At 39.7% G+C, this 27,500-nt stretch overlaps 2 protein-coding genes across 4 annotated transcripts in view; one reads left to right on the forward strand and one right to left on the reverse strand.

The window, feature by feature from the left end:
- Positions 1 to 21,986, forward strand: part of LOC131534697 (disintegrin and metalloproteinase domain-containing protein 10-like) — a 22,483-nt gene extending 497 nt beyond the window's left edge. Inside the window, exons 1-16 of the mRNA XM_058767723.1 lie at positions 1 to 260; positions 1,851 to 2,001; positions 4,618 to 4,736; positions 5,954 to 6,112; positions 7,466 to 7,566; positions 7,642 to 7,794; positions 7,878 to 7,970; positions 8,859 to 9,042; positions 9,127 to 9,290; positions 9,788 to 9,971; positions 10,105 to 10,255; positions 12,127 to 12,310; positions 14,264 to 14,372; positions 15,739 to 15,959; positions 19,809 to 19,935; positions 20,975 to 21,986. The exon at positions 1 to 260 is cut by the window's left edge and continues 497 nt beyond it. Coding sequence (XP_058623706.1) covers positions 188 to 260; positions 1,851 to 2,001; positions 4,618 to 4,736; positions 5,954 to 6,112; positions 7,466 to 7,566; positions 7,642 to 7,794; positions 7,878 to 7,970; positions 8,859 to 9,042; positions 9,127 to 9,290; positions 9,788 to 9,971; positions 10,105 to 10,255; positions 12,127 to 12,310; positions 14,264 to 14,372; positions 15,739 to 15,959; positions 19,809 to 19,935; positions 20,975 to 21,171 — 2,370 coding nt within the window. The 5' untranslated portion in view covers positions 1 to 187 and the 3' untranslated portion in view covers positions 21,172 to 21,986. The remainder of the gene's footprint in view (positions 261 to 1,850; positions 2,002 to 4,617; positions 4,737 to 5,953; positions 6,113 to 7,465; positions 7,567 to 7,641; positions 7,795 to 7,877; positions 7,971 to 8,858; positions 9,043 to 9,126; positions 9,291 to 9,787; positions 9,972 to 10,104; positions 10,256 to 12,126; positions 12,311 to 14,263; positions 14,373 to 15,738; positions 15,960 to 19,808; positions 19,936 to 20,974) is intronic.
- A 700-nt stretch (positions 21,987 to 22,686) lies between these two features.
- The window catches only part of LOC131534040 (hepatic triacylglycerol lipase), a 14,290-nt gene continuing 9,476 nt past the window's right edge, over positions 22,687 to 27,500 (reverse strand). For 2 of the 3 annotated variants that reach the window (XM_058766666.1, XM_058766665.1), the window contains exons 8-9: positions 25,926 to 26,144; positions 22,687 to 23,866 (exon numbers count right to left, since the gene is read on the reverse strand). In XM_058766666.1, coding sequence (XP_058622649.1) covers positions 23,740 to 23,866; positions 25,926 to 26,144 — 346 coding nt within the window. In that variant the 3' untranslated portion in view covers positions 22,687 to 23,739. The remainder of the gene's footprint in view (positions 23,867 to 25,925; positions 26,145 to 27,500) is intronic. The other variant, XM_058766667.1, reaches the window with a different exon arrangement.

The following is a 27,500-nucleotide window of genomic DNA, read 5'->3' on the forward strand; positions in this document are numbered from 1 at the left end:
ACCTTCTCAAATTAATTTAGTGTTTGCTGTAAATCTCGGTTTTGCCTGCGCGCTCGCGGAATAAAGGCGTGGGGGAGGGGCTCGCTGACGCGCTCTGTGCGTCTGACGTCAGCACGCAAAGCCCCCAAACCCAGACTGAAGCTGTAAACAATAAAACCCAGCCCCGTCCATCATCCATGCGCTAAACATGCGTTTGTCCGCGATGACGGCCGTGTTCGCGGTGCTGCTGTGCCTCCTGTGCTCCCTCAGGTCCGCTCGAGGTGAGTGTGAGTGTGTGTTTTGGACCGGTTCTGCTCTGATTCGGTGATGCTGCGCGATAGCAGCTCGGCTAATGCTAGCGCTAACGCGACCGTTATTCCGTTATTCCCGCAAATCCGCCGGTTCCCGTCGATGTTCGCGGCGGATTCGGTCCGGAACGCTTCTCTGAGCTGAAATCTGTCAAAAGAGCCCGGGATGCGAGGGTCCTGGGCTGAGACAGGAGCTAACACACATCCAGCTTCAGAGGATGATGATGGAGGAGACTCCATGATTCTCCATCATTCCCATAAACACACCACAACACAGCTGCTGCTGTACATACTGTACATATCTCTGAATAATCTCAGCTGCTGCTGTACATACTGTATATATCTCTGAATAATCTCAGCTGCTGCTGTACATACTGTACATATCTGAATAATCTCAGCGATGACTGATGGACAGCTGCTGCTGAGGAATATACAGTAACGTTATATATCTGAATAATCTCTCAGTGATGACTGATGGACAGCTGCTGATGATTAATAAACAGTATATATCTGAATAATCTCTCAGTGATGACTGATGGACAGCTGCTGATGATGGTAACGACAGCAGCTCCTCAGGTTTAATGCACAGCATCTCTGGAGCTGCTCCAGATGGATCGGGCCTCATCCAGATATTAATAATCATATATCTGTATCAGAGATGAGCGCTTTATCAGTCATACACCCATATACTGATCAGTATCTGAGATCATCAGCAGCATTCTGGTGTCCCAGTCAAAGCCACAGCATTGACAAAGTCAAATAAATTTAGAAATTATTTTGGTAAAAATATTATTATAGCAATTATATGTTCATCTCATCTCAAGTTGATATTGATATTTTAATATATAATGGTCATTGGCCACACCAGTGTTGTTGTTTTTTCTCTTGTATGATTCATGTACTATTATAGTTTGCATTAGTTTGTTATTTTAATTTAAGTTTTAGTAATTTTTGTGTACTTTGTTTTAATATTTTTTTTCTTTATTTTCAGTTTTAGTCTTAGCTATTTTATTACTCCTACTTAAACAATGAAAATTAGATAATTTGGCAACTAGGTTTTTCCCCCCAGTTTATTTTATTTTATAAGTAGCAAAATGCCTTTTATTGTTTTAAAATAAAATGTTTTTTTTACGATTATAACCCTGGGCTGCTCTGCTCTCTAGATATCAGTATCAGCCTTAGCTTTTAAACATATATTATACATGTGTTATTACAAGATTGAATATAACGCTGCTTTGCTTTTTAAGTTCAGCTGAATGTTGAACTGACGGCTCACGCTTTAGATCAACAGAATGAATCGTAAGATTTCCCTTCATGTTGGTGTCAGATTAAATGAATAATGTGTTCCTTTCATATTCCACAGTGCTGTATTAGTTATTATCCTGTGATCAGCTTCATGTTTCATGCACACGTTTGCCCTGATGTGCTAATATTCCATGCAATGTCACTGTAGCTGCAAATATCTGACGTGTTACGTGTGAACTGAGCTTGTTTATTCTCACGAGTCACGTGATCACCATGGGCCAATCGCAGCCGTGCTCACTGTCACATGTGGTCTGGCAGGTTACTATGGCAACCCCCTGAACAAGTACATCCGGCACTACGAGGGTCTGTCGTACGACACGGATCTGCTGCACAGTGAGCATCAGAGAGCCAAGAGAGCGCTCTCACTGCAGGAGCGCGAGCTGAAGCTGGAGTTCCACGCACACGGCAGGTGAGGATCCTTCCAGCTCATCTACAGGGTTCAGAAGTGATCTGATCGGATTGGGTCCAATCTTGAAAATGGGTTGTTCTACCGAGAGAAAAAAAAAAAGGATTCTGAATTCAGATTAGATCACAAAATCCAATCTTGGTTTTGATCTGGATCAAATCCTCAGTTTGTGTTGTTCAAAAAGTTTTAGTAAGATTGGGATACTTTTGGATTATTCTGATCCCAGCAGAAGGGTGGATTTCAGTAAAAAGAATACAACATTTGTAACATAATATATCCCCAAAAAGCTGTCAATATCCAACAAAAATATTACATATTCCATTTAAAGTGTTTTTTTTTTTAATCACTGATTGTAAACTACATTGGCACAATCATCAGAGATGGAGCAGTCAGAAGTAGTTATTTGTGTAAATGCAAAACCAGAATGCAGAACTGGCAACCCCCCCCCCATCTCATTTTTTTCCCCATCATCATGTCTCTTTAGGGAGCACTAGTAATCCAAATTTGGAAATCTGAAAAAGTGTGTATCTGGATCAGGGAGATCCAATCCAATTTTGCTTTGAAAAACTGGCACAGAAGTAAGATGGGTTTCCTGATCCTGGATAACAAAACATGGGATTCCCAAACCCAGACCATTCTGATCCAGATTCAACCTTTTGAGCAACTGACCCCTGATGATTTTAACGGTGGATTCATGTAGTATTTCTGTCGTCAACACCTTGAATCCATCTTGGCATCAGAGAAACTGGTTATAGGTATTGTTTCATAAATCCAGTCCGACACAGCTTGAACACAGCAAAATAATAATAATAATAAGCTTTATTTTTTATAGCACTTTTAAAATTTGCATATATATTTGAATTTTGCAAAATGCTTTTGAGATAGTACAAACAAACAACAAGTTAAAACAACATATAAATATTAGTAAAACTTTATTTTGGATGCAATTAATCGTTTGACAGCACTGTGTATTTTTATTATGTATATATAAATATAAATACACACACAGTATAAATTTTGAAATTATTTACATGTATTTATGGTATATAGTTATATTCATATAATTTATATTATAAATAAATATATTTAATATAAATATAAAAAAATTTCTGAAATATACACATGCATGTGTGTGTGTGTTTATATATACATAATAAATATACGCAGTACACATATTGTAAACACAAACTTATTTTGGATGCAATTAATCGCGATTAATAGTTTGACCGCACTAATGAATATGTAATATACTGTTCTTGACATTAACTTTTTTGCTCACCAGCAACTGTGGCTACTGTGTTGTTTTCCAAATGTACTATCCACTCAACATTTTAACTAGCCACAATTTTGTTTTTGGGAAATTATGTTTTATATGACATACTATAATTTATTTAAATTGATTTCCTGGTCATTTTTTGCCTATTCAAGGGGCATTTTCCCCTAATTGTGTTAAATGCATGCGTCATCTTTCATATCAAATTCGTATATTTTATTAATAAATTATTTAATATAATATAGGGCTGTTACTAATCAAAAAAATTAATAATAAGCAAACTGATCTTTCCACTGCAGAAGAAACAGAAGAAGCTGTACTGGCATTAGATGCATTTACACACACAGTTTAATGAAGCTGAAATGTAGCATGAATGCATTTACACTGCAAAATTACAACAACATAAATAATGCTATGAGCTTGGGGTTTAAAATCTAGTTTTTTTATTATACAAATATGAATTGTTGGAAAAAATGCACAGATAAGCTACTTTTAAATATGAAAGTAAACCGCCAGTAGGTGGCAGCAAGTGACTGTCTTTAATGAGTTTCATTCACTCAAACGATTCGTTCAGACGACAGATTCATTCAAGAATGAAGCAAGTGCCTGTCTTAATGAATGCATTATTGAGTCATTGACTTATCTGATTAATTCAAAAACGCTGAATCATTCATTAACGAAACACCACTGTGTTGCTCAGACATACGTGACTATAATCTTTGTTTGGAACTATTTTTGTTTACCAAATCGAGCAAAAACAGTCAACATTGACAATATTGTACTAAAATGTATATTAACTACTTGTTTGAACTCTTGCATAAAATCGATGTCAAATTTGCAATTGTGGTTTTCAGGGAAAACTGCGCTCTCGGTCATGTCATGTTGCTTAACTAGGCTATATGTTATCACCGTTTACACCGACAGTAATAAAATCAGAATCATTCTCGCCCAGATTTCAGTGCTTTCCTAATTAGATGTTTTAATCAGATTAGTTGTCCAGTCTTTCACTTGCTCCTTCAAAAAATCAGCTTGTCCCACACAAGCTCTGTTACTGTATATAAGATTCAGCTAAAGTGGCCAGAGAGAGACCGTATTACCCCACACTGCAGTGGAATATAATATAAAAACAATTACAAAATAATCACACACAAGCTTTAAGAGAAGATTTCTTAACACTAAATCCGGTCACGTCAGGTGTCGGTCATAATTATCTCTGACTGTTACTGTACATGAGGAGAGATTTGTCTAGAACTGATCCGGACAGCGCTGAGAGATCTGATGGCTGTACTCTGAATCTGCTTTATGTGTGCGTTCATCTCTTCTTGCTGCTTGTCTCCGTCTCTCAGACATTTCAACCTGCGAATGAAGCGAGACACCAGGCTGTTTTCAGACGACTTCAAGCTGGAGATGTCTGGACAGCAGCTGGACTACGACACCTCGCACATCTACACCGGAGAGATATACGGTGATAAACTCCAGATCATTCTTCAGCAGTGTATTTACAGAACTGATCAAGCAAATACATCAATACTTCCATTTAGGGCTTGGCCGATTCATTCCAATTTAATGTTTTGTCACTATTACATTTTTTAGAAATTGAGGAATCACGATTTTGAATAGAAATATTACCAAACGTTAGAATTAGACTCAATATTCCAATGATAGCAGTAAAGAGAAAAGAATTCAGTCAAACAGGTTTACACAGAACAATGGAGAAGCAGTGCAAGCCAATAAAAAACCTGTAAAGATGCAACCATTATGCAAACATGAAATGTCAGATATACAGTAATATACAGTCTGATATTTCATGTTTGCATCACGGTGACAGACTGAGAGCTGCTGTTGTTTTTACAGAACCTTTATAGTCTTCCTGTGTTAAACTTTAAAAAAAAAACTAAAAATTCATGGAAATTCAAAATGACTTAAAGCATTTTCCTCGTATTATTCCTGAACATATAATATGTATAAAATAAGTCTGTAGAAGATGTAGTTGTAGTTCATGCATCTTTTCTGCAAAGATATTTAACAAGTGATCTGTCTAACATTCACATGCATGCTGCACTCGGAATAGAATTGTCTTTAACTCGAGGGTTAATGAAGAACAAGTTACTTGAATCATGTTGGAGTTACATTTTCAAGTTGAGTAGTTAAAAATCATAAATCTAATCTCAATTTTTTTTTCAGAACGTTTGACTGATTCTCAATTTTTTATTTATTTATTTTTTTTGCCACATCGCAAAAAAGGCTGCATTAAATTGATCAAAAATGCCAGTAAAGACATTTCTAATGTTACAGTAGATTTCTGTTTCAAATAAATGCTGTTCTTTTGAACTTTCTATTCATCTGTGAATCCTGAAAAATAAAATGCATCACGGTTTCCACAAAAATATTGTGCAGCACAACTGTTTTCAACATTGATAATAATCAGAAATGTGTGTTGAGCAGCAAATCAGCATATTAGAGTGATTTCTGAAGATCATGTGACTCTGAAATATTATTAGAATTTAAAACAGCTGTATTTTCAGCATCATTACTGCAGAGTTTGTACTGTGTTTCTGATGAAATAAGCGCAGTCTTGGCGAGCAGAGACTCTCAGAATCACGAGCAGGTCTGGTGTCGTGTCTGAGATCCGGCTCTTCTCGGTCAGTTCGTGTGGTCTGATCCGGATCCGTCTGTCCTCAGGTGAACAGGGCTCTCTGACGCACGGCTCGGTGGTGGACGGGAAGTTCGAGGGCTTCATTCAGACCCATCGAGGGACGTATTACGTGGAGCCGGTCGAGAGATACCTGGAGGATAAGAACGTCCCGTTCCACTCCGTCATCTACCACGAGGACGACATCCGTGAGTGCCTCTCCAAACACTGAGCTTCAGAGGAGACCACGCATGCACTTTAACCGCAGGAGAAACAGCTCTTGAGAGGTTTCCTCACGTTCTAGTGCGGCTCCGGCTCATAATTATTCACGAGACTGCGTGTGTTTATCCGATGAGCAAACACGTGTCAGACGCTGAGATCACGTACAGTAAGCGCTCGTAGACCAGTGTGTGGTGATTAACCTTCAGCGCTTCAGGACCAAACGGTCTCGAGTCGTGGTTTTAGCCGAGCTTCGTTCTAAGCTGCGAGTGTTCCTCTGAAAACGGAGTCAGACTCGTGAAGCCCAGTTCCAGCGCGTCTGACTGATTTCAGCTGATTTGTTGCTTCAGATAGTAGGTTGTAGATGTCTCTGTTCATAATCATAAACTTCACAATAAGTTTGCACTTGTCAACATTAGTTAACAGGAACCAGCGATGAAAAATACTTCTGAAGTATTGATTAGCAGTTCATGTTCATTTCAACTTTTACTAATATATAACTGAAAACAAAAGTTGTTTCTGGTCATATTTTATAAACCTCAGACGTGAACAAACAATGAGCAGCGGTGTTTTTACTAACTAAATTTAGCAGATTCATGAATACTGTAACAAAAGAATTGCACATTGACAACGTTAGTTAATAAAACAATTAGACATTTTATAAAGATCCCATTCATTAACATAATTTGTTACACGAGATGTTTTTGTGCCTCTATGATATATATATTGTGATAATTATGAACAGCTTCGGTGTAGTTAACTGTTTATGACACGTCTCTCTGAAATACTTGATTCTGATTGGTCGATCGTGCATTCGGAGGTCACATGTTTTCTGTTTAACTGACCGCTAACCCTAAACTAGGGCCCTATGAAATCAGTTTGAAAATTGACTTTTTTTTTTTTTTTTTTTTAATAGTCAAATTACATTTTATTAATCAAAAAGTAATGTCTAATTAATTAATTAAAATCATGAAACGTATACAATTGAACACATTTATTATTATATTATTAGGGCCCTATGAAATTCTTTATTTATTATTCCCACTTTCTCTTTTATTTGTTACCAAATTCTGTTTTTAAACATGTCTAATTATTTGAATGCATAAAAAAAAAAAAAAAAAATTTATTAAATTTAATTTATTAAAATGTATTTTTACAATAGAATATAAAATACAAAAACAAAATGTCATAAGGCTGTGTTGTTGTTTTTTTTGTGTTTTTATATATTTGTTTCCGGTTATCAAATGAAGGCATTTATTTACTTTGCCGTGAATACCTTTAAATGTCATCATGATGAAGGTTATTGAGGTTCTGACGGTGTGTCCTCTCTGTCACGTGATCAGAGTATCCGCACAAATACGGGCCGGAGGGCGGCTGCGCGGATTCGTCGGTGTTCGAGCGGATGAAGAGGTACCAGGCGTCTGCGCTGGAGGAACCGGCCGAGGTCAGGCGTCTGCGTCTGCGTCAGTGTTCATTCAGAGAGACCGCAGCTGACTCTCAGGTGATGTGTTCCCCTCAGGAGCCGAGTCTGGAGAGCAGGTCCACAGATGACCACGTCTTACTGAGGAAGAAGAGGATGACGCAGGTGGAGAAGAACACCTGCCAGCTCTTCATCCAAACCGATCACCTCTTCTACAAGTACTACAAGACCAGAGAGGCGGTCATCGCTCAGGTGCGTGCTGACACGCTGGATCAGTGATGATGATGCTGATGATGCTGATGATGCTGATGATGATGCTCTGTGTTCCTGCGCAGATCTCCAGTCACGTCAAGGCCATCGATGCCATCTATCAGGGCACGGACTTCATGGGCATCCGCAACATCAGCTTCATGGTCAAGAGGATACGGGTGATTAAACACAGATATCACACGGTCACTCACGTACTCTTAGGAGAAGTGAGACTGAAAGTGTTATGGTTACTCTGTTTCATTTTAGTTAAAGGTTTAGTCATTCTGTAGTGTGGGTGATTTATTTTGATACTTTATGAAAGCCCTTGTAAGAAACAAGATATAAAGTCAAAATTATTACGCAAGTCAAAATCATGGCTTAAAATCTGAAATTATGACACAAAGTCAAATATATGAAAAGTCATAGTTAGGAAATACAAAATTGAAATTTTATGTCATAATTATGACATTCACCAAATCATTTTTTTCCCCTTAAACTGAATATTAAAAATGTTGCCTTGGCAACTAGCTGAATTTTTTTTTTTTTCATATTTGTGTTTTTAGTTCTTCTATTTTAAATACATTTTTTTATTATTATTTTTTTATTAGTAAATGATAATAACTCTGTTATATACACAAGCTGCTTTTTAACACCGTTACATTAATAATTTTGAATTGGATTTTCCCAGTTTTAACATTTTAGTTTTTTTAATGTCTATAGTTTTTATTAATTATTTCAGTTTTAGTTTTTGATATTTTAGTACTTTATGGAAGACCATTTCCACCACAGAAGAAAAAATTACGTTTGATGACAAGTCAAAATTATGACATCATAACTTTGTATCATAATTGTGACTTTTTTATTTACTTTTTATGACATAATTACAAATTTTCATGTCATAATTATTATTATTATGTGGTGGAAATGTGCTTCCGTATCAATGAAACTGAATGAAACTGAGAGAGTTTCATTAGCAGCTGGTTGTCAGTATATGTGGAGCTGTTGAAGGCCCAGGTTTCGACGCAGCAGCTGTTTCTGACAGTGTTGTGCTGCTGGACTCGTCTCAGATAAACACCACCAGCGACGAGCGCGATCGCTCCAACCCCTTCCGCTTCGCTAACATCGGCGTGGAGAAGTTTCTGGAGCTGAACTCGGAGCAGAATCACGACGATTACTGCCTGGCGTACGTGTTCACGGACCGGGACTTTGACGACGGCGTGCTGGGTCTGGCCTGGGTCGGCGCTCCAGCCGGTAACCGCCGCTCGTTATAAAGATGTTCTCTCAGACCGAGCGCTTCTGCCTCAGGCCTCTGATGCTGCTGCGTGTGTTTCTCAGGGAGCTCTGGAGGAATCTGTGAGAAGAACAAGCTGTATTCTGACGGGAAGAAGAAGTCTCTGAACACCGGGATCATCACGGTGCAGAACTACGCCTCGCACGTGCCGCCCAAAGTCTCACACATCACCTTCGCTCACGAGGTCGGACACAACTTCGGCTCCCCGGTGAGTGAAGATGATCTGACTGAGAACAACACACAGGGAGTACATACAGGAATAACAGCACTTACAGCTTATTCCTCGATTTAAACGGGGCCTTAAAAAGTCTCAAGTCATTTAAGGCATTAAATGCTGCATAACTGCATTCACACCCAAAAAAACGGACTTTTTAGTCTTGTTTCTCAGTACAAATATCTAATCATCTTAAATCAAGAGATGAACATATAAAGTCGTGTTTTTTGAGAAATGTAAGTTTTTGCTTGAAAAGAACAAATATCTTTCAAACTTTGAATTAAGTTGATTTTTCTGACTCTATTTGTTCTTGGTTTTTCATAAAACAAAACATATTTTATGTAGTTTAGTTTCTCCAGTAAATGAGTCTTGATTTAAGGATCTGGAAAACAAGACGTTTGTTCAGAAGGAGCAGTGAAAGTTATGTCCATATTCTAGTGTTGATGAGCAGAGATGATGATGATGATGGTTATTGTGATGGTGGTCCGCAGCATGACTCCGGGTCGGAGTGCACTCCGGGCGAGTCCAAGAGCCAGGATAAGAAGGAGCGAGGGAACTACATCATGTACGCTCGAGCCACATCCGGAGACAAGCTGAACAACAACAAGTTCTCCGTCTGCAGCGTCAAGAACATCAGCCAGGTGCTGGAGAAGAAGCGCGGAACCTGTTTCGTGGGTGAGTCTCAGAACGAGCGGACGGAGTCACGTCACCTTCACATATCCAGACGAGACCAGCAGCAGAGTCAGAGTCTGATCTTCAGCTGGAGCACTGACACGAGTGTGTGTGTGTGTGTGTGTGTGTGTCACAGAGTCCGGACAGCCCATCTGTGGGAACGGTCTGGTGGAGCCGGGTGAGGAGTGTGACTGTGGCTACAGTGATCAGTGTAAAGACGATTGCTGCTACGACGCTAATCAGCCGGACAACAGGAAGTGCAAACTCAAGCCCAGCAAAGTCTGCAGGTACAGCACTCGGTGCTCTGTGTTTCTCCAGCCGGATTTCTGTGATCCTTATTCAGGTTACAGGTCTTCACAGGTCCACTTAGATCCAAACATTCAAATTTAAAAATAAATGTGCTTTTTCCAAATAAGACCCGAATTCTTTTACACTATCCCGGATACGAACTTGTGCGTTCGTGTTAAGTTCATTTGAGAAACACATGTAGAAAAGGAACATATCCTACGTCTGTAACCTCGAAGTCCATACGAGATCAGGACAGTCCGCTGCGTGTTCGTGCAGGGCTTCTCTGTTCAGTGCGCAGAAGCCCCTCACCAGAGATGAGCTGAGTAACGCTGTTAAATTTGCTTCTTATCACGTTTATTTTTCAAATCCGGTCACACTTTAAAGCCGAACTCAGAAATAAACATGTATCCATCAGACAGGAGCAATATAAAGATCAGTAATAGATAAGTACTGGAGCAGCAGCCGAATCGGTCAGCGGGACACTGAGCTTCCTGACCGACGCAGGGCTGTTCACGTTCTGCTCCGTGTTCGGACACAGGTCTAATTTCATCGGGCCTCGGGTCAGGTCTTTCTTTTTTACTGATTTATTCACGTCTGGTTCGGGTAAGAAGTGATCCGGGTCGGGTCGGTTGCGTGAACATTTCTGAGCGGCAGAAGCGATAGATCTCAGTATATTGTGAGAGGGTCGTGTGTCACCGCGTCCCAAAGACTCAAAATAATAATAAACCACAAAGTTAACAAAACGATGCACTCCGCTGTGCTGAGCGAGAGCGCTTCTCTTCATGTGCTGTCATGACCATAAACATTCAGCGCACTAGATGCCATTCTGGAATTTTAATCAAATACACGTTTATTTCCCTGTTTATAATACATAAAATATGCTTCAAATGCCTATATATAAAAATTCACTACTGTAACGACAAGATGAGGTGATGTAGTTAAAAAATTAATAATAATAATAATGAATAGCATTGACAGCTGCAAGCATTGTCCCCGCCACATGTTTAAAGTGTACGGCCCGCCTAACTCAGAACTCTTACTACAGAAGAGTAGTAGATACGACTTGAGACGCCGTTCACGTCCAATTTCTGATTAGGAAACTCGTGTTTATTGATCGCTGCTGCACGCAGCTTCCGGCGACAGAACGGTCACTCGCCTCATCTGGTCATTGTTGCATCGTCACAAAAATCTATCATTTGGACGTCTTTTAAAGTCTTTTTAAGCCGTTCGGTACTCGTGTGCTTTAAAGGCGGTTTTCTGTGTGCTCACAGCCTAAGTGTGCAAAGTATAAAGCCGCCTTGCGAGTATCATATCGAGGTATTTTTCACAGCTTGTTGCGCTTAAGCGGTCAGATACACGCAAAATGACGTCGAAATGGCCATCCTGGTGAGTATCCTCGTAAACACAGTCAGTAAGTGAATGTAAATGTTTGAGAGAGAAAATGCGTGTGTATCAGTCTTGTGTCTGCAGCTGTCATTAATGCTCATCAAACAACTAACACTGAAGAACTTTTGAAACTTTAATCTGGTTTAAATTGACAGTTTATTCAATTTTTGTATATTTTTGTCTACTGTTATACAGAAACAAGTTTCCAAAATGAAATTCAGGTCCTGAGTTTAACTCGTAATATTGGTTAAATCACAATACTCAGTGAATGTTCTCTGCGTGGAGTAACGTCTGGCGCAGTCGCAGCTTGTACTTATTAAAACAAATAGAAACAAGTAGCATTAATAGTCATTAATTTTAGTAAACGTGTTATGATAAATTTGAGCAGATTTTTGTTGTAAAGTAGCATTGATGAATATGGTGTGAGAAGTGGTGTAAGTTCACTGTAAGCGTGTGTGTGAGGCGGGATGTGTTGTGTGTGCAGTCCGAGTCAGGGCCCCTGCTGCACGGCCGAGTGCTCCTACAAGGGCCGGAACGAGAAGTGTCGCGAGGAGTCGGAGTGCGCTCATCAGGGCATGTGTAACGGAGCCTCGGCCCAGTGCCCCACCTCAGAGCCCAAAGCCAACTTCACCGCCTGCCACGGGGACACACAGGTCTGCCTGAACGGGGTGAGTGACCCGAGCCGCGGCTCCAGAGACCTTCTGACCACGCTGACCGTGACCTCAGTCAGCACGCATCAGTGTAATCACCGTATCGTTTAAATGTGCTGGAAGTGTTCAAAAACTACTGACACACATCCTTTCACCAGGTTTTATATTTAAAATCAACAAAGAAAATGACTTTTTGTTTGCATAAACACTAAAACAATGTCCGGATTTTAAATAACAACATGACTGAAAACATGACTCAGCCGGTCATAAATGACAGCAGGGCATGCAGATCCGGTCTGTTTAGTCCAGACAGCTGTTCACAGGCTGAATGTGAATCCAGTCTCTGACAGCAGGTGGCGCTGATGGAGCAGCAGAACTACAGCTGTTTACCGTAACCTCCGTGAACAAAGCAGCATTACGATTAAAACGCTACTTTATTAGGTATTACATGGAGCGAAGATGAAAACAAAATGCCATCCAGTCTTTTCTGAAGAAGTCTGAATCTTCAGAGGTACATTCATATAATCATTTGTATAATTCCTCAGCACTCTTATAAAGCCTCGCAGCTTTCCTCCATGTTTTCACACAAAACTACACTAACGTTACTCTACTGCTGTGCGCACCTGAGACTTACTGAAAACCCTGCTTTATGCTGGACCGTATTTATTTATCCTCAGTTGTTCAAATCGCGGTAATCCAAGACGGGTTTATGGTAATTACAATATGAAACAATAATTCTAACCGTGGGGAATTTTATCATGATTTATCGTCAAACCGGTAATTGTTCCGTCCCTACGCAGTGTGTGTGTGTGTGTGTGTGTGTGTGTGTGTGCGTGTGTGTGTGTGCGTGCGTGCGTGCGTGCGTGTGCACGGTACATAACTGTTACCACAGTAGTCTACAATATACGTAATGGCGTATGTTTCATGTTAATATTGGGCACTCCCCACCAGGTACAATATTCTGATTGTTTGCATCTTGTTTTTAAGCCCATAAATAATAATGTACTCTTATAAATAAATTTATATTTTAATGTACTCATTCTAATATGTGACCATAAACCACAAAACCAGTCATAAGGGTCAATTTTTCGAAATTGAGATTTCTACATCATCTGAAATCTGAATAAATAATCTTTCCATTGATGTATGGTTTGTTAGGATCGGACAATATTTGTCTGAGATACAACTATCTGAAAATCTGGAATCTGAGGGTGCAAAAAAATCTAAATATTGTTGTTCAAATGAAGTTCTTAGCAATGCATATTACTAATCAAAAATGAAGTTTTGATACATTTACGGTAGGAAATTTACAAAATATCTTCATGGAACATGATCTTAATATCCTAATGATTTTTGGCATAAAAGAAAAATGGATAATTTTGACGCATACAATGTATTGTTGGCTATTGCTACAAATATACCCCAGCGACTTAAGACTTTTTTGGTTTTGTGGTCCAGGGTCACATATATTAAAAAATCATCTTTACATTGCTGGTGGGTTATCATAGCGCATTAGTTCAGAACGCTTCTCATTTTTATTTTTATTTTTTTAAACACAGAGTGTGTTCATTTGTGCAGTCTTCACTGCTACGCAGAACCGTCTCAGTGCTGACCGCAGCGTTATCGATTAAATAGCTTCATCCCTCAAGTATCTTATCAAATATCTTTCTCAACAACGAGCTGGTAACATCATCATTTCTAAAGCAATTAAAGCCACAGCTTTGCTGTTAATAGAGAAACGCAGTATAAACGGTAGTAATTCATACACAGCCTCTCTCATAAATGAACAGGTGATGAATTACACTCTTCTGAGAATAGAACGTTTCCACTCAGTTTTAAAGGTGTTCTTGTATTCAAATGAAGCGCGGTCCACTGCTGCGATATCGATACAGAGACAGCTGTGTACTCGTATCGTCAGATCTCTGCATCGCTCTGTGACGGAGCGTCTCACTCCTGCGCTCTGTGTTTCAGGGCTGCTCCGGCTCCATCTGTGAGAAGTACGGTCTGGAGGTCTGCACCTGCGCCAGCGTGGACGGCAAAGACGAGACCGAGCTCTGCCACGTGTGCTGCATGGAGAAAAGTCAGTACACAGCTTCAGATTCTGATGTATATCACCAATATTATATGCACACTCAGGTCTTAAACGGTCTCAGTGCACGTCTGACATTCATGAAGTCACGGCTTTAAATGCTGCATGCACTGCAAAAAAATGACATCTTCCTCAGTATTTTTGTCTTGTTTTCCAGTTCAAATATCTAAACATCCTTAATTCAAGATGCATTTACTGGAGATGCAAAATGAAGACATGAAGTCTAGTTTTCTAAGCATAATGAGTTTATGATTAATTCAAAGAGAAACAAGTTTTCATTCCCCACTGGCAGATATTCGTCCTCGTTTTAAGTAGATTTTTATTTTATAAAGTTATTTTAATGTTCTAGCTGGGCTATTTTTTAATGAATTAAAATGTGAAGGAGATCTGTTGGAAGTTGCATTTTCAAACTTTGAAGTGCCACTAATACAACTCATTAAGAAAACATAATGACAAATTGTGTTCCCTTTCATTTATTCCTTTGAGGTTCTTTCTTAAAAAGGTCTTAAAAACACTTAAATTGAACAACTCTTGCCAAAACCATGTTTAAAACACTGCTAATAATTCTACATTGCATATTACTGTAATTTCTTGCACGTCTCTCTTCTCACAGTAGCTTAATTTCCTTCGAGTCAAGATTCAGAATGCTTTAACATGACATAATTTCATAATCAGTTGATGATTAATAATAATATAGGATTATTATAATAATCAGAACCAAATGCACATGTTGCATTAATGAAGATCAAGCTGCCAAGTTCAGATTCCTGTATTATCCATAAATAGGAGAGCATTGATTTTTAATCAAGTTCATATTTGGAGATGTTGTGCATATACAGGAATATCTGGAAAATGATACATACTGTAACTTGAGTTCATTTATTATTTCTTTTTCAGTGCAATTACTAAATGAAACACAAGATGGTGCCAATTGCGTTTATGTGAAACAAGATTGTGTTTTATCAGTGAATACATGAATGCTGCGATTGACCAATCAGAACCACATATCGTGCAATAAACACCACTCAATTAAATCACCGCGCTTAAATTAAAGATACTCCCCTACTCACACACACTTCATTAGTTTAAATCTGAAAATGTTCTCACAATGCAAACCTACTTTGCATAATCACTTGTCTTTTAAATCATTTGTGGATTTATTTAAATGTATTATTTTAAAAATTAGTTTGTGTTTAAAAAAAAAAAAGTAACTGAAAGATCAACTTCACTATTGTTTTTATGTTTTAGTGTAGTTCAGTACTGTGATAGTTCAGGTTTATCAGTTACGGAGACGTGTGAATAACCTCTGTCTCTTGTGTGTGTGTGTGTGTGTGTGTGTGTGTGTGTGTGTCCGCAGTGAACCCCAGCACCTGCAGCAGCACGGGCTCTGAGCGTCTCGCCCGTTTCTTCAATAAGAAGGTGACCACTCTCCAGGCCGGCTCGCCCTGCAATGACTTCAAGGGCTACTGCGACGTCTTCATGAAGTGCCGTCTGGTGGACGCCGACGGTCCTCTGGCGCGCCTGAAGAAGGCCATCTTCAACCCGGAGCTCTACGAGAACATCGCCGAGTGGATCGTGGTGCGTGTCCCGTCATCTCAGATCGTCAGTCTGTGTGTGTGTGTGTGTGTGTGTGTGTGTGTGTGTGTGTGTGTGCGCGTGTGAGTGTGTGTGTGCGTGTGCATGTGCGTTTGTCTCACCTGTGTGCCGAGTCTGTGTTCATGTCGGTGTTTATTCTGTGTCTGAGAGTGTTTATTGTGTGTTTATCTCTCGGAGCGTGTGTTTATTGTGAGTTTATCTCTCGGAGCGTGTGTTTATCGTGTGCGTGTCTCTCGGAGCGTGTGTTTATTGTGTGTTTATCTCTCGGAGTGTGTGTTTATTGTGTGTTTGTTTATTGTGTGTTTATCTCTCGGAGCGTGTGTTTATTGTGTGCGTGTCTCTCGGAGCGTGTGTTTATCGTGTGTGTATCTCTCGGAGCGTGTGTTTATCGTGTGTGTATCTCTCGGCGCGTGTGTTTATCGTGTGTTTATCTCTCGGAGCGTGTGTTTATTGTGAGTTTATCTCTCGGAGCGTGTGTTTATCGTGTGTGTATCTCTCGGCGCGTGTGTTTATTGTGTGCGTGTCTCGGCGCGTGTGTTTATTGTGTGCGTGTCTCTCGGAGCGTGTGTTTATTGTGAGTTTATCTCTCGGAGCGTGTGTTTATCGTGTGTTTATCTCTCGGAGCGTGTGTTTATTCAGTGTTTATCTCTCGGAGCGTGTGTTTATTGTGTGTTTATCTCTCGGAGCGTGTGTTTATTGTGTGTTTATCTCTCGGAGCGTGTGTTTATTGTGTGTATCTCTCGGGCGTGTGTTTATTGTGAGTTTATCTCTCGGAGCGTGTGTTTATTCAGTGTGTTTATCTCTCGAGCGTGTGTTTATTGTGAGTTTATCTCTCGGAGCGTGTGTTTATCGTGGTGTGTATCTCTCGGGCGTGTGTTTATTGTGTGTTTATCTCTCGGGCGTGTGTTTATCTCTCAGAGCGTGTGTTTATTGTGTGTTTATCTCGGAGCGTGTGTTTATCGTGTGCGTGTCTCTCAGAGCGTGTGTTTATTCAGTGTTTATCTCGGAGCGTGTGTTTATTGTGTGTTTATCTCTCGGAGCGTGTGTTTATCATGTGTTTATCTCTCGGAGCGTGTGTTTATCGTGTGTATCTCTCGCGTGTGTTTATCTCTCAGAGCGTGTGTTTATTCAGTGTTTATCTCGGAGCGTGTGTTTATTGTGAGTTTATCTCTCGGAGCGTGTGTTTATCGTGTGTGTATCTCTCGGCGCGTGTGTTTATCGTGTGCGTGTCTCTCGGAGCGTGTGTTTATTCAGTGTTTATCTCTCGGAGCGTGTGTTTATTGTGTGTTTATCTCTCGGAGCGTGTGTTTATCTCTCGGGGCATGTGTTTATTGTGTGTTTATCTCTCGGAGCGTGTGTTTATTGTGCGTTTATCTCTCGGAGCGTGTGTTTATTGTGTGCGTGTCTCTCGGAGCGTGTGTTTATTCAGTGTTTATCTCTCGGAGCGTGTGTTTATTCAGTGTTTATCTCTCGGAGCGTGTGTTTATTGTGTGTTTATCTCTCGGAGCGTGTGTTTATCTCTCAGAGCGTGTGTTTATCGTGTGTGTATCTCTCGGGCGTGTGTTTATTGTGTGTTTATCTCTCGGAGCGTGTGTTTATCTCTCAGAGCGTGTGTTTATTGTGTGTTTATCTCTCGGAGCGTGTGTTTATCGTGTGCGTGTCTCTCAGAGCGTGTGTTTATTCAGTGTTTATCTCGGAGCGTGTGTTTATTGTGTGTTTATCTCTCGGAGCGTGTGTTTATCATGTGTTTATCTCTCGGAGCGTGTGTTTATCGTGTGCGTGTCTCTCAGAGCGTGTGTTTATTCAGTGTTTATCTCGAGCGTGTGTTTATTGTGTGTTTATCTCGAGCGTGTGTTTATCGTGTGTTTATCTCTCGGAGCGTGTGTTTATCGTGTGCGTGTCTCTCGGAGCGTGTGTTTATCGTGTGTTTATCTCTCGGAGCGTGTGTTTATTCAGTGTTTCTCTCGGAGCGTGTGTTTATCGTGTGCGTGTCTCTCGGAGCGTGTGTTTATTCAGTGTTTATCTCAGAGCGTGTGTTTATTCAGTGTTTATCTCTCGGAGCGTGTGTTTATTCAGTGTTTCTCTCGGAGCGTGTGTTTATCGTGTGCGTGTCTCTCGGAGCGTGTGTTTATTCAGTGTTTATCTCGGAGCGTGTGTTTATTGTGTGTTTATCTCTCGGAGCGTGTGTTTATCGTGTGTTTATCTCGGAGCGTGTGTTTATTGTGTGCGTGTCTCTCGGAGCGTGTGTTTATCGTGTGTTTATCTCTCGGAGCGTGTGTTTATTCAGTGTTTATCTCTCGGAGCGTGTGTTTATTCAGTGTTTATCTCTCGGAGCGTGTGTTTATTGTGTGTTTATCTCTCGGAGCGTGTGTTTATCTCTCAGAGCGTGTGTTTATCGTGTGTGTATCTCTCGGGGCATGTGTTTATTGTGTGTTTATCTCTCGGAGCGTGTGTTTATTGTGTGTTTATCTCTCGGAGCGTGTGTTTATTGTGCGTTTATCTCTCGGAGCGTGTGTTTATCGTGTTTATCTCTCGGAGCGTGTGTTTATCGTGTGTTTATCTCGGAGCGTGTGTTTATTGTGTTTATCTCTCAGAGCGTGTGTTTATCGTGTGTGTATCTCTCGGGCGTGTGTTTATCATGTGTTTATCTCGGGCGTGTGTTTATCTCTCAGAGCGTGTGTTTATTCAGTGTTTATCTCGAGCGTGTGTTTATCGTGTGTGTGTATCTCTCAGAGCGTGTGTTTATTGTGAGTTTATCTCTAGGAGCGTGTGTTTATTCAGTGTTTATCTCGAGCGTGTGTTTATCGTGTGTGTATCTCTCGGCGCGTGTGTTTATTGTGTGCGTGTCTCTCGGAGCGTGTGTTTATCGTGTGTTTATCTCTCGGAGCGTGTGTTTATCGTGTGCGTGTCTCTCAGAGCGTGTGTTTATTGTGAGTTTATCTCTCGGAGCGTGTGTTTATTCAGTGTTTATCTCGGAGCGGGTGTTTATCGTGTGTGTATCTCTTGGAGCGTGTGTTTATCGTGTGTGTATCTCTCGGAGCGTGTGTTTATTGTGTGCGTGTGTTTATTGTGTGTTTATCTCTCGGAGCGTGTGTTTATTGTGTGTGTATCTCTCGGAGCATGTGTTTATCATGTGTTTATCTTTCGGAGCGTGTGTTTATCGTGTGCGTGTCTCTCAGAGCGTGTGTTTATTCAGTGTTTATTTCGGAGCGTGTGTTTATCGTGTGCGTGTCTCTCAGAGCGTGTGTTTATTGTGTGTGTATCTCTCGGAGCGTGTGTTTATTGTGTGTGTATCTCTCGGAGCGTGTGTTTATCGTGTGTATCTCTCGGAGCGTGTGTTTATTGTGTGTGTATCTCTCGGAGCGTGTGTTTATTGTGTGTGTATCTCTCGGAGCGTGTGTTTATTGTGTGTGTATCTCTCGGGCGTGTGTTTATTGTGTGTGTGTATCTCGAGCGTGTGTTTATCGTGTGCGTATCTCTCAGAGCGTGTGTTTATCGTGTGTTTATCTCTCGGGGCGTGTGTTTATCGTGTGCGTGTCTCTCAGAGCGTGTGTTTATTCAGTGTTTATCTCGGAGCGTGTGTTTATCGTGTGCGTGTCTCTCAGAGCGTGTGTTTATTGTGTGTGTATCTCTCGGAGCGTGTGTTTATTGTGTGTTTATCGTGTGTTTATCTCTCGGGGTGTGTGTTTATCGTGTGTGTATCTCTCAGAGCGTGTGTTTATCGTGTGTTTATCTCTCGGGGCGTGTGTTTATCGTGTGCGTATCTCTCAGAGCGTGTGTTTATCGTGTGTATCTCTCGGAGCGTGTGTTTATCGTGTGTCTGTGTCTCAGGCTCACTGGTGGGCGGTTCTGCTGATGGGAATCGCTCTCATCATGCTGATGGCTGGGTTCATTAAGATCTGCAGTGTTCACACGCCCAGCAGCAACCCTAAACTGCCTCCTCCCAAACCTCTGCCAGGTAACACATCTCCTCACAGTCCAGCACTGAGACATTTGAAACCGAGTCAGTGGGGTTTTTGGGGTTTATATCCAGTGTTTTCACATCTCACTTCACAGTAAATGCAGCAAACTCAATCTCTGCATGTGCTGTGAGGTTAACGTGTATTTTGGCAATGCGATGTTACACTTTTTCCAACAGTTTGTGGACAGATGTTTACAGTAGTTCACGCTTTCATGCGTGTAGATTTCTTAACGAGACACGTTTGTGAAACTCCTGTCAGAAATGTAAAGGTTTCCCTGCAGTTTTCCGCCAAAATAATACTTTATTTAATTTAATACTTAAAGTTAATTTCTTCAATTGTAAGAGTTCAAGGTTTTGTGATTATTGTAATTTTACAAGTGTAAAAAAAAAAAAACATTTTATAAGCTTAATGTAGTTGTACAATACTAATTACAATACTGATCTTAGAATTAATAATAATAAAAGATCTATTTAGTAAAATATGAAGTTTATTATTGGGATATTATTATTATTATTATCCCAATCAGAGCTTCAGTTTTTGACTGTAGTCAAAAGTAGATAAACTGATTTTTGTGTGAGTGTGTGTTTTTAAACAAAAAACTATATATTTTTCAATCAAATTTTTTATTATATTTATATCTTGGAAATATATCCCTTTAAATATTATTATTTGTACTATTATTATTATTTCTATTTTATGCCCCTTTTGTCAGTGTATTGTACAATATTACAATACTAATGTATTTCTGTCTTAGAAAAAAAAAATAATAGTGATACATATAATTGTTTATATCCCAATAATAAACATTATATCCCTGTAAATCTTATTATTATTCCCAATCAGTTGTAAATGTTCATTTACGTCTGACTATAGTCAAAGTATTGATCAACTGAAGAGTCTCCTCAGATAAAATACTTGGTCTCTGGTCAGAAGGAACTGAAGGTGATTTTGTTGCTGTGGTCTCAGGACTGAGTGTTTGAGGTGTGTGTGTGTGTGATGCTGAAGAGCGCTTCTCTGTCTGTCTGTCTGGTGAAGGTACTCTGAAGAGACGACGAGCTCAGCACGCCAGTCAGCAGCAGCAGCAGCAGCAGAACCAGCACCAGCACCAGCACCAGAACCAGCACCAGCACCAGCACGCTCACGCTCACCAGAACCAGCGGCCCGCTCCACGCCAGGCCCAGCGCCAGCGCCAGCCCCGGGAGAACTACCAGATGGGCCAGATGAGACGCTGAGAGCCTCTTTACAGGAACACCAGTCCATAACGCTTCCTCAGACTGCCCTCCTCTCCGTCCTCGCATCATTTCTCTGTTTTACCCTCGAGTGCCAAGGTTTACCGGGGTATCTGTAGATAGAGCGTCTCCTGTCGTCCCCTCAAGACTCCTGGTTTGATATCAAACATCTTTTTAAGGATTCGTGCGGAGCTTCAGCACGGAAAAGGACTTTTATTTTGTAAGAGCAGAAACGTTACGCCTTCCCTTTTCCGCAGACGCGCGGCTGTATAGAGGAACGATATTAGCTGTATTATATGTGAGAACAGATTATTTCTTCTACTGTCGATAAGAGATTTACAGTTGCAGTTTTGTTGACAACACTCAGGACTCAAAAACGCTAACGAAGGAGGCGGCTCCGCGTCGGTCCGCCGTTTACATGCTTCATTCTGTGTGCGTTCGTGTTTGTTTGTATATAGCTCCACACCTCTATGGCAAGCCCCTCAACATTTAATCCTCAAAACTTCAGCTTCCCGCGCTTATTTAGGTACTGGTAACTTTCTAAAGGTACTAATTCTTATAAGATACTAGTACTTATTCATTAGTTGCTAGTATTTATTCTTTAGGTACTAGTTATATTATTATTTAGGTACTAATAACCTTTTAACTAGTCAGAATGCCACTGTAGAGTTCAATTAAAAATCTTACTAGTAAAATGAAAAATCTTGCCAGTAACATTTGGAATACATACTAGTATCTAATAAGTGTGTACTAGTATCTAATGAAGAAACACTAGTATCTAATGAAGAAACACTAGTATCTAATGAAGAAACACTAGTATCTAATGAAGAAACACTAGTATCTCTTGAAGAAACACTAGTATCTAATGAAGAAACACTAGTATCTAATGAAGAAACACTAGTATCTAATGAAGAAACACTAGTATCTCTTGAAGAAACACTAGTATCTAATGAAGAAACACTAGTATCTCTTGAAGAAACACTAGTATCTAATGAAGAAACACTAGTATCTCTTGAAGAAACACTAGTATCTAATGAAGAAACACTAGTATCTCTTGAAGAAACACTAGTATCTAATGAAGAAACACTAGTATCTCTTGAAGAAACACTAGTATCTCTTGAAGAAACACTAGTATCTAATGAAGAAACACTAGTATCTAATGAAGAAACACTAGTATCTCTTGAAGAAACACTAGTATCTAATGAAGAAACACTAGTATCTAATGAAGAAACACTAGTATCTAATGAAGAAACACTAGTATCTAATGAAGAAACACTAGTATCTCTTGAAGAAACACTAGTATCTAATGAAGAAACACTAGTATCTAATGAAGAAACACTAGTATCTCTTGAAGAAACACTAGTATCTAATGAAGAAACACTAGTATCTCTTGAAGAAACACTAGTATCTCTTGAAGAAACACTAGTATCTCTTGAATAAACACTAGTATCTAATGAAGAAACACTAGTATCTAATGAAGAAACACTAGTATCTCTTGAAGAAACACTAGTATCTAATGAAGAAACACTAGTATCTAATGAAGAAACACTAGTATCTAATGAAGAAACACTAGTATCTAATGAAGAAACACTAGTATCTAATGAAGAAACACTAGTATCTCTTGAAGAAACACTAGTATCTCTTGAATAAACACTAGTATCTCTTGAAGAAACACTAGTATCTAATGAAGAAACACTAGTATCTAATGAAGAAACACTAGTATCTAATGAAGAAACACTAGTATCTAATGGATAGGTACTGTTATCTTTTAAAGAGGTACTAATAGCTAAAGCTGCGCACTAGTAGCTAAAGAACGAGTGCTAGCGGTGTGCGAGTGGACACTAGTCTGTTGTAGGGTTAAATGTTAAGGTGGCTTGCCGTACACTCACACTCACCACACTCCACTAATGAGGAACGTGTGCATGAAGAGCAGCGCAGACTTGTGTTTAATGACAGTGCGATCGCTTCAGAAGACTGCAGCCACTGAGCATCATGGGAAAGCGGAGGATTCTCACGGTACTAACCGTCACATTAACATGTTTAGTTTACAGACTCTGACAGAAACACACCTTCATCATCATCATCATCTTCATCACGGTGGAGACGGACTGGTCTCTCGTGTGAACTCTGTACAGTAACTGGAGGATTTCTGTTGGTTTTGATACGGTTCTTTTGTTTTAGCGTTTGTGAGTCCAGGCCGAGCGCACCGTACTGCCATCCGCGAGGAACAAACCCGGCTCGGTGGTTTTGCGGCGGTCTGGATCAGAGAATATTTGCCTGTATTTGACTTTTTTTTCATTTTTACGTAGTCTTGGTGAAATTTCATAGAGGAAAAGTGCACTGAAAAAAAACGTCTTAATCGAGTCCAGATGTCGTAGGTGAAAATAGGCCGAACACTAAAATTGAGAAACGAATGAAAAACCAGAAAAAAAAAAATTAATACTGCTGTCTGTTAATGTTCACTGTGTTTTATACAGTACCTAAATTTTTGTTCACTTTGAACATTTTTACGTAACATTTCAGAACGTATTGTGCAAAGAGATGTAATTTTTTTGGAGTACTTGAACTGCATTAATAAACAGACTGGGTTGAAGCGCTGCTGTTTGTGTTCTGATGTTTGATCCGGCAGCGAGTGAACTCCTGCTCCTCCGAGATCCTGAGACGAGAGCCCCCCGCCGAGACGCCGCAGAACCACCCCCTACAGAGCAGGAGCAAACACACCCTTCTTACAGAGGAACTGGACCCTGCACCACACAACCAGTCATGAACTCAGATTCATACATCATCTCTCCAGCGATGTATGGTTTGTTAGGATCGGACAATATTTGGCTGAGATACAACTATTTGAAAATCTGGAATCTGAGGGTGCAAAAAAATCGAAATATTGAAAAAAATCACCTTTAAAGATGTTCAAATGAAGTTCTTATCAAAACTTCATTTTTGATTAGTAATATGCATTGCTATTTACGGTAGGAAATTTACTAAATATCTTTATGGAACATGATCTTTACTTAATATCCTAATGATTTTTGGCATAAAAGAAAAATGTATAATTTTGACCCATATTGTTGGCTATTGCTACAAATATAGCTGAGCTGCTTATGACTGCTTCTGTGCTGCAGGGTCACACATAATACTCTTATAACTGTAATGAAGCAGCAAACTGAACTGGACTGATGGTCATCTGTATTTTCATGCATGAGTTATTGATATTAACACTGATGATTATTTTCTCATGAAAGAAACACAGTAATGTCTTCAGAGCATGCATTAACGTCAGTTCTTCTCAGAGGCTTTGCTGCATTTCTCAGATACTCTCCACGTCTTCAGAAACGGTTTGAGCGAAGGCTTGATGTTTCCAGAAGCTGATCGATGTTGAAAAGACAAGTTCACATCCAACAGCTCAAATATGCAAATTAAACTGATGTCAGAAACTTGACATGACGTGATTTGAAGTAAACTGAACGTCAAACATGTCGGCCTACATGTATCTGTGGGATGAGCTTCCTATTTCCAACCAATCGCTGCTGGGCTGCTCCTGATACTCGACCAATCAGAGCCCTGTGTTTAACCGTCATCATCTGAGCATCAGTTCAAGATCAAGCGGTCTAAACCAGTCCTAAAATCAGCACGAAGCCTTACAGTCACGCTTAATGATGTATTACAAAACAACATTTTGTATCGTCATTTTTAAGGATGTTTAGATGGTTGAACTGGAAAACAAACATTAAGACAGACATTTGTGTTTGAGATTAAAACGAACAAATATCAGTCCATGGGGAATGAAAACTTGTTTCTCTTTGAATGAAGTAGATTTTTCTGAACCAAGGGACAGATGTTTTATTCATAAACTCACATCATTTCGATCAGTTTCCCATAAATTAAGAATTCTTAGTGTTCGTTTTGACAGTAAATTTGATTATTCAGATGACTAAATGGCTTTTTAGTGTTTTTATATTAACTTTTATATTAAAATTAATTTTATATTTTTATATTAACTTTTATGAAGCTATCGTCTCAGTTTTCTCAGTGAAGTAATTGCTAATGAAATGAGCTGCTTCTTGACGTGCTGAAGTGTTTTGAGGAAGAACTGTGTCTCGAGACGCTTCAAGAAACCTGCGAAGCTACAGCGCTGTTAACAGTTTTAGGCACTTGTGTAAAAATAATGTCATAAATAGATTTTCTTGATCTATTAACTAAATGAAATCAACAGTTGGTGTGAGCATGCTTTGCTCGAGTGCAGCGAGGACAAAAGCTGCTTTAAACAGAGTTTCTCAGGAGCTTCGCAGGAGGTTTCTTGAAGCGTCTCGAGACACAGTTCTTCTGGATTTAGTCTCAGTTTGATCTGTTTCTTCACGTGACTCCAGACAGACTGATGATGATCAGATCTCAGAAATCTCTCTGGATTATTACAATTAATGGCTAAATGAATGTTTGTAAATGTAAAGTGATATTTCCTCCTGACACACTCCAGCAGAAGATAGAAATAACTGACTTCAAACCACTTTCAGCTGCTGAAGACACTAGTGTTGTGATCATTTGGGCCTCCAGTGTATTTTTACAGCATATACTACATACATTTTTTCCTGCAAATATGACGTGAGTATATTTTGCCCTCCATGTATTTGTCAAAAAAATACATTTAAATGCTTTTAAATTATATATGATATTCCAAATGCATAAAGATGATTTGAGAAATGTAGAAAAGCATCTGAGGATCTGACGAGTGGTCGTGTGTTTGACGGACAGCATCTCACTTCTCCTGAGTCTCTCCTGATTTGATGCGGATCCTCCAGACGCTGAGCTCCGTGTCCCGATCGGAGCTGTTCCAGCTCATGATGTTCCTGACGCGCCTCATCCAGCTGGACCAGACCAGATCTCCCCTCCAGACCAGCCTGACGGAGCGGAGCCGGCCCAGATCCCACGGCACCGCCAGCAGAGACGAGAAGCTCTTCAGAGCGCCGCTCTCCTGATGCCTGCAGACGCCACAATAACTCCGTCATATCTGCACTCACTGAAGCGGCTCGGCTTTACCGGAGTCTCCGGCATGAATCTGATCCTCAGGACCTTCTGAGGAGCTTTACTCTCACTGTTCCTCAGCGGAGGAATGATCTCCATCTCACATCTTCTGAGGAGCGTTTACTTCTTCATCTCTCAGTCAGCACTGCATTATATGTTTGCATCATTTATATTACTGGAGATACAGAGCGACCGCTGATATTCAGATCATTTAATGTCAGTATCTGCTGCACTGTTATAAACATCTCACTGATTTACATCACAAGCAGCAGAATCTCAGCATATAAATATCAGCATATTTTTGCTCAGTTTGAGTCTCTGTTCTTCCTTCATATTCTTCTTCTATATGAGCCATAAAAGCCTGATGATCAAATATGATACTCAACAAAACATAAAATAAAATCTCTTGTATTTTATCTAAAGGTTCTATAAATTGTTCATTTAAATATCCACTGCTGTTTATTAAATATTCTCATATAGCAAATATATTGCAGCTAAAACGGCTTAAGCCTAACCCTAACGATATATATGAAATAGGAAGTATATTTTGGTATAGTAATGTTGAAATTAAAAATATTTCAAAATGTATTTCAGGGGCATTTTCAATCTTACAGTATTCTACATGTAGGCTAAATGTGGATTGAAAACCTACCAGAGACCAAAACTATATTTTTTGTAATACTGTAATAATCTTTCTTTCTCTTTTTCTTTTTTTTTTTGGTAGCATTGTAAACTATACTCCCCCCCCTCACTTCCTGTCATATCTCTACTGTCCTGTCAAGGAAAAATACAAAAACGCAAAAAAAAAAAGAAAAAAAAAAGTGATTACCAATATAGTTATGTTTTTTAAATATATTTTAAAAACTATAGAAAAATTGCCAAATAAATATTTACATGAATATATATTATAATGTGTTTTTATATGCTTTTAAAATATATATATTTATATTTTTAAATCATGTTTTAAAAAAATCTACAACCCTAAGGCAAACCCTATTTTGAAACAAAAAAAATAAAAAATATGTAGAGCAAAATGGTCTCCAATTGTCTGCATTTTTATCAGACCACCACATTCATGACCGTTTTCAATCAGGACTCAGGGCCCGCCGTAGCACCGAAACGGCTCTTCTTAAAGACTTAACTGCCGCCTTTGATACAATCCACCGTAGGATTTAGTTCGATCGGTTACAGCAGGAGGTTGGGATTAGTGGTAGTGCTTTACAGTGGTTTTCTTCTTATCTGTCTAATAGGTCTGTATCGGTTACAGTGGGTAATCATTCTTCTTCTGCAGTTCCTCTGTCTTGTGGGCTCCC

Source organism: Onychostoma macrolepis, chromosome 25 (genome assembly GCF_012432095.1).
Source record: "Onychostoma macrolepis isolate SWU-2019 chromosome 25, ASM1243209v1, whole genome shotgun sequence".
Taxonomy (NCBI): domain Eukaryota; kingdom Metazoa; phylum Chordata; class Actinopteri; order Cypriniformes; family Cyprinidae; genus Onychostoma; species Onychostoma macrolepis.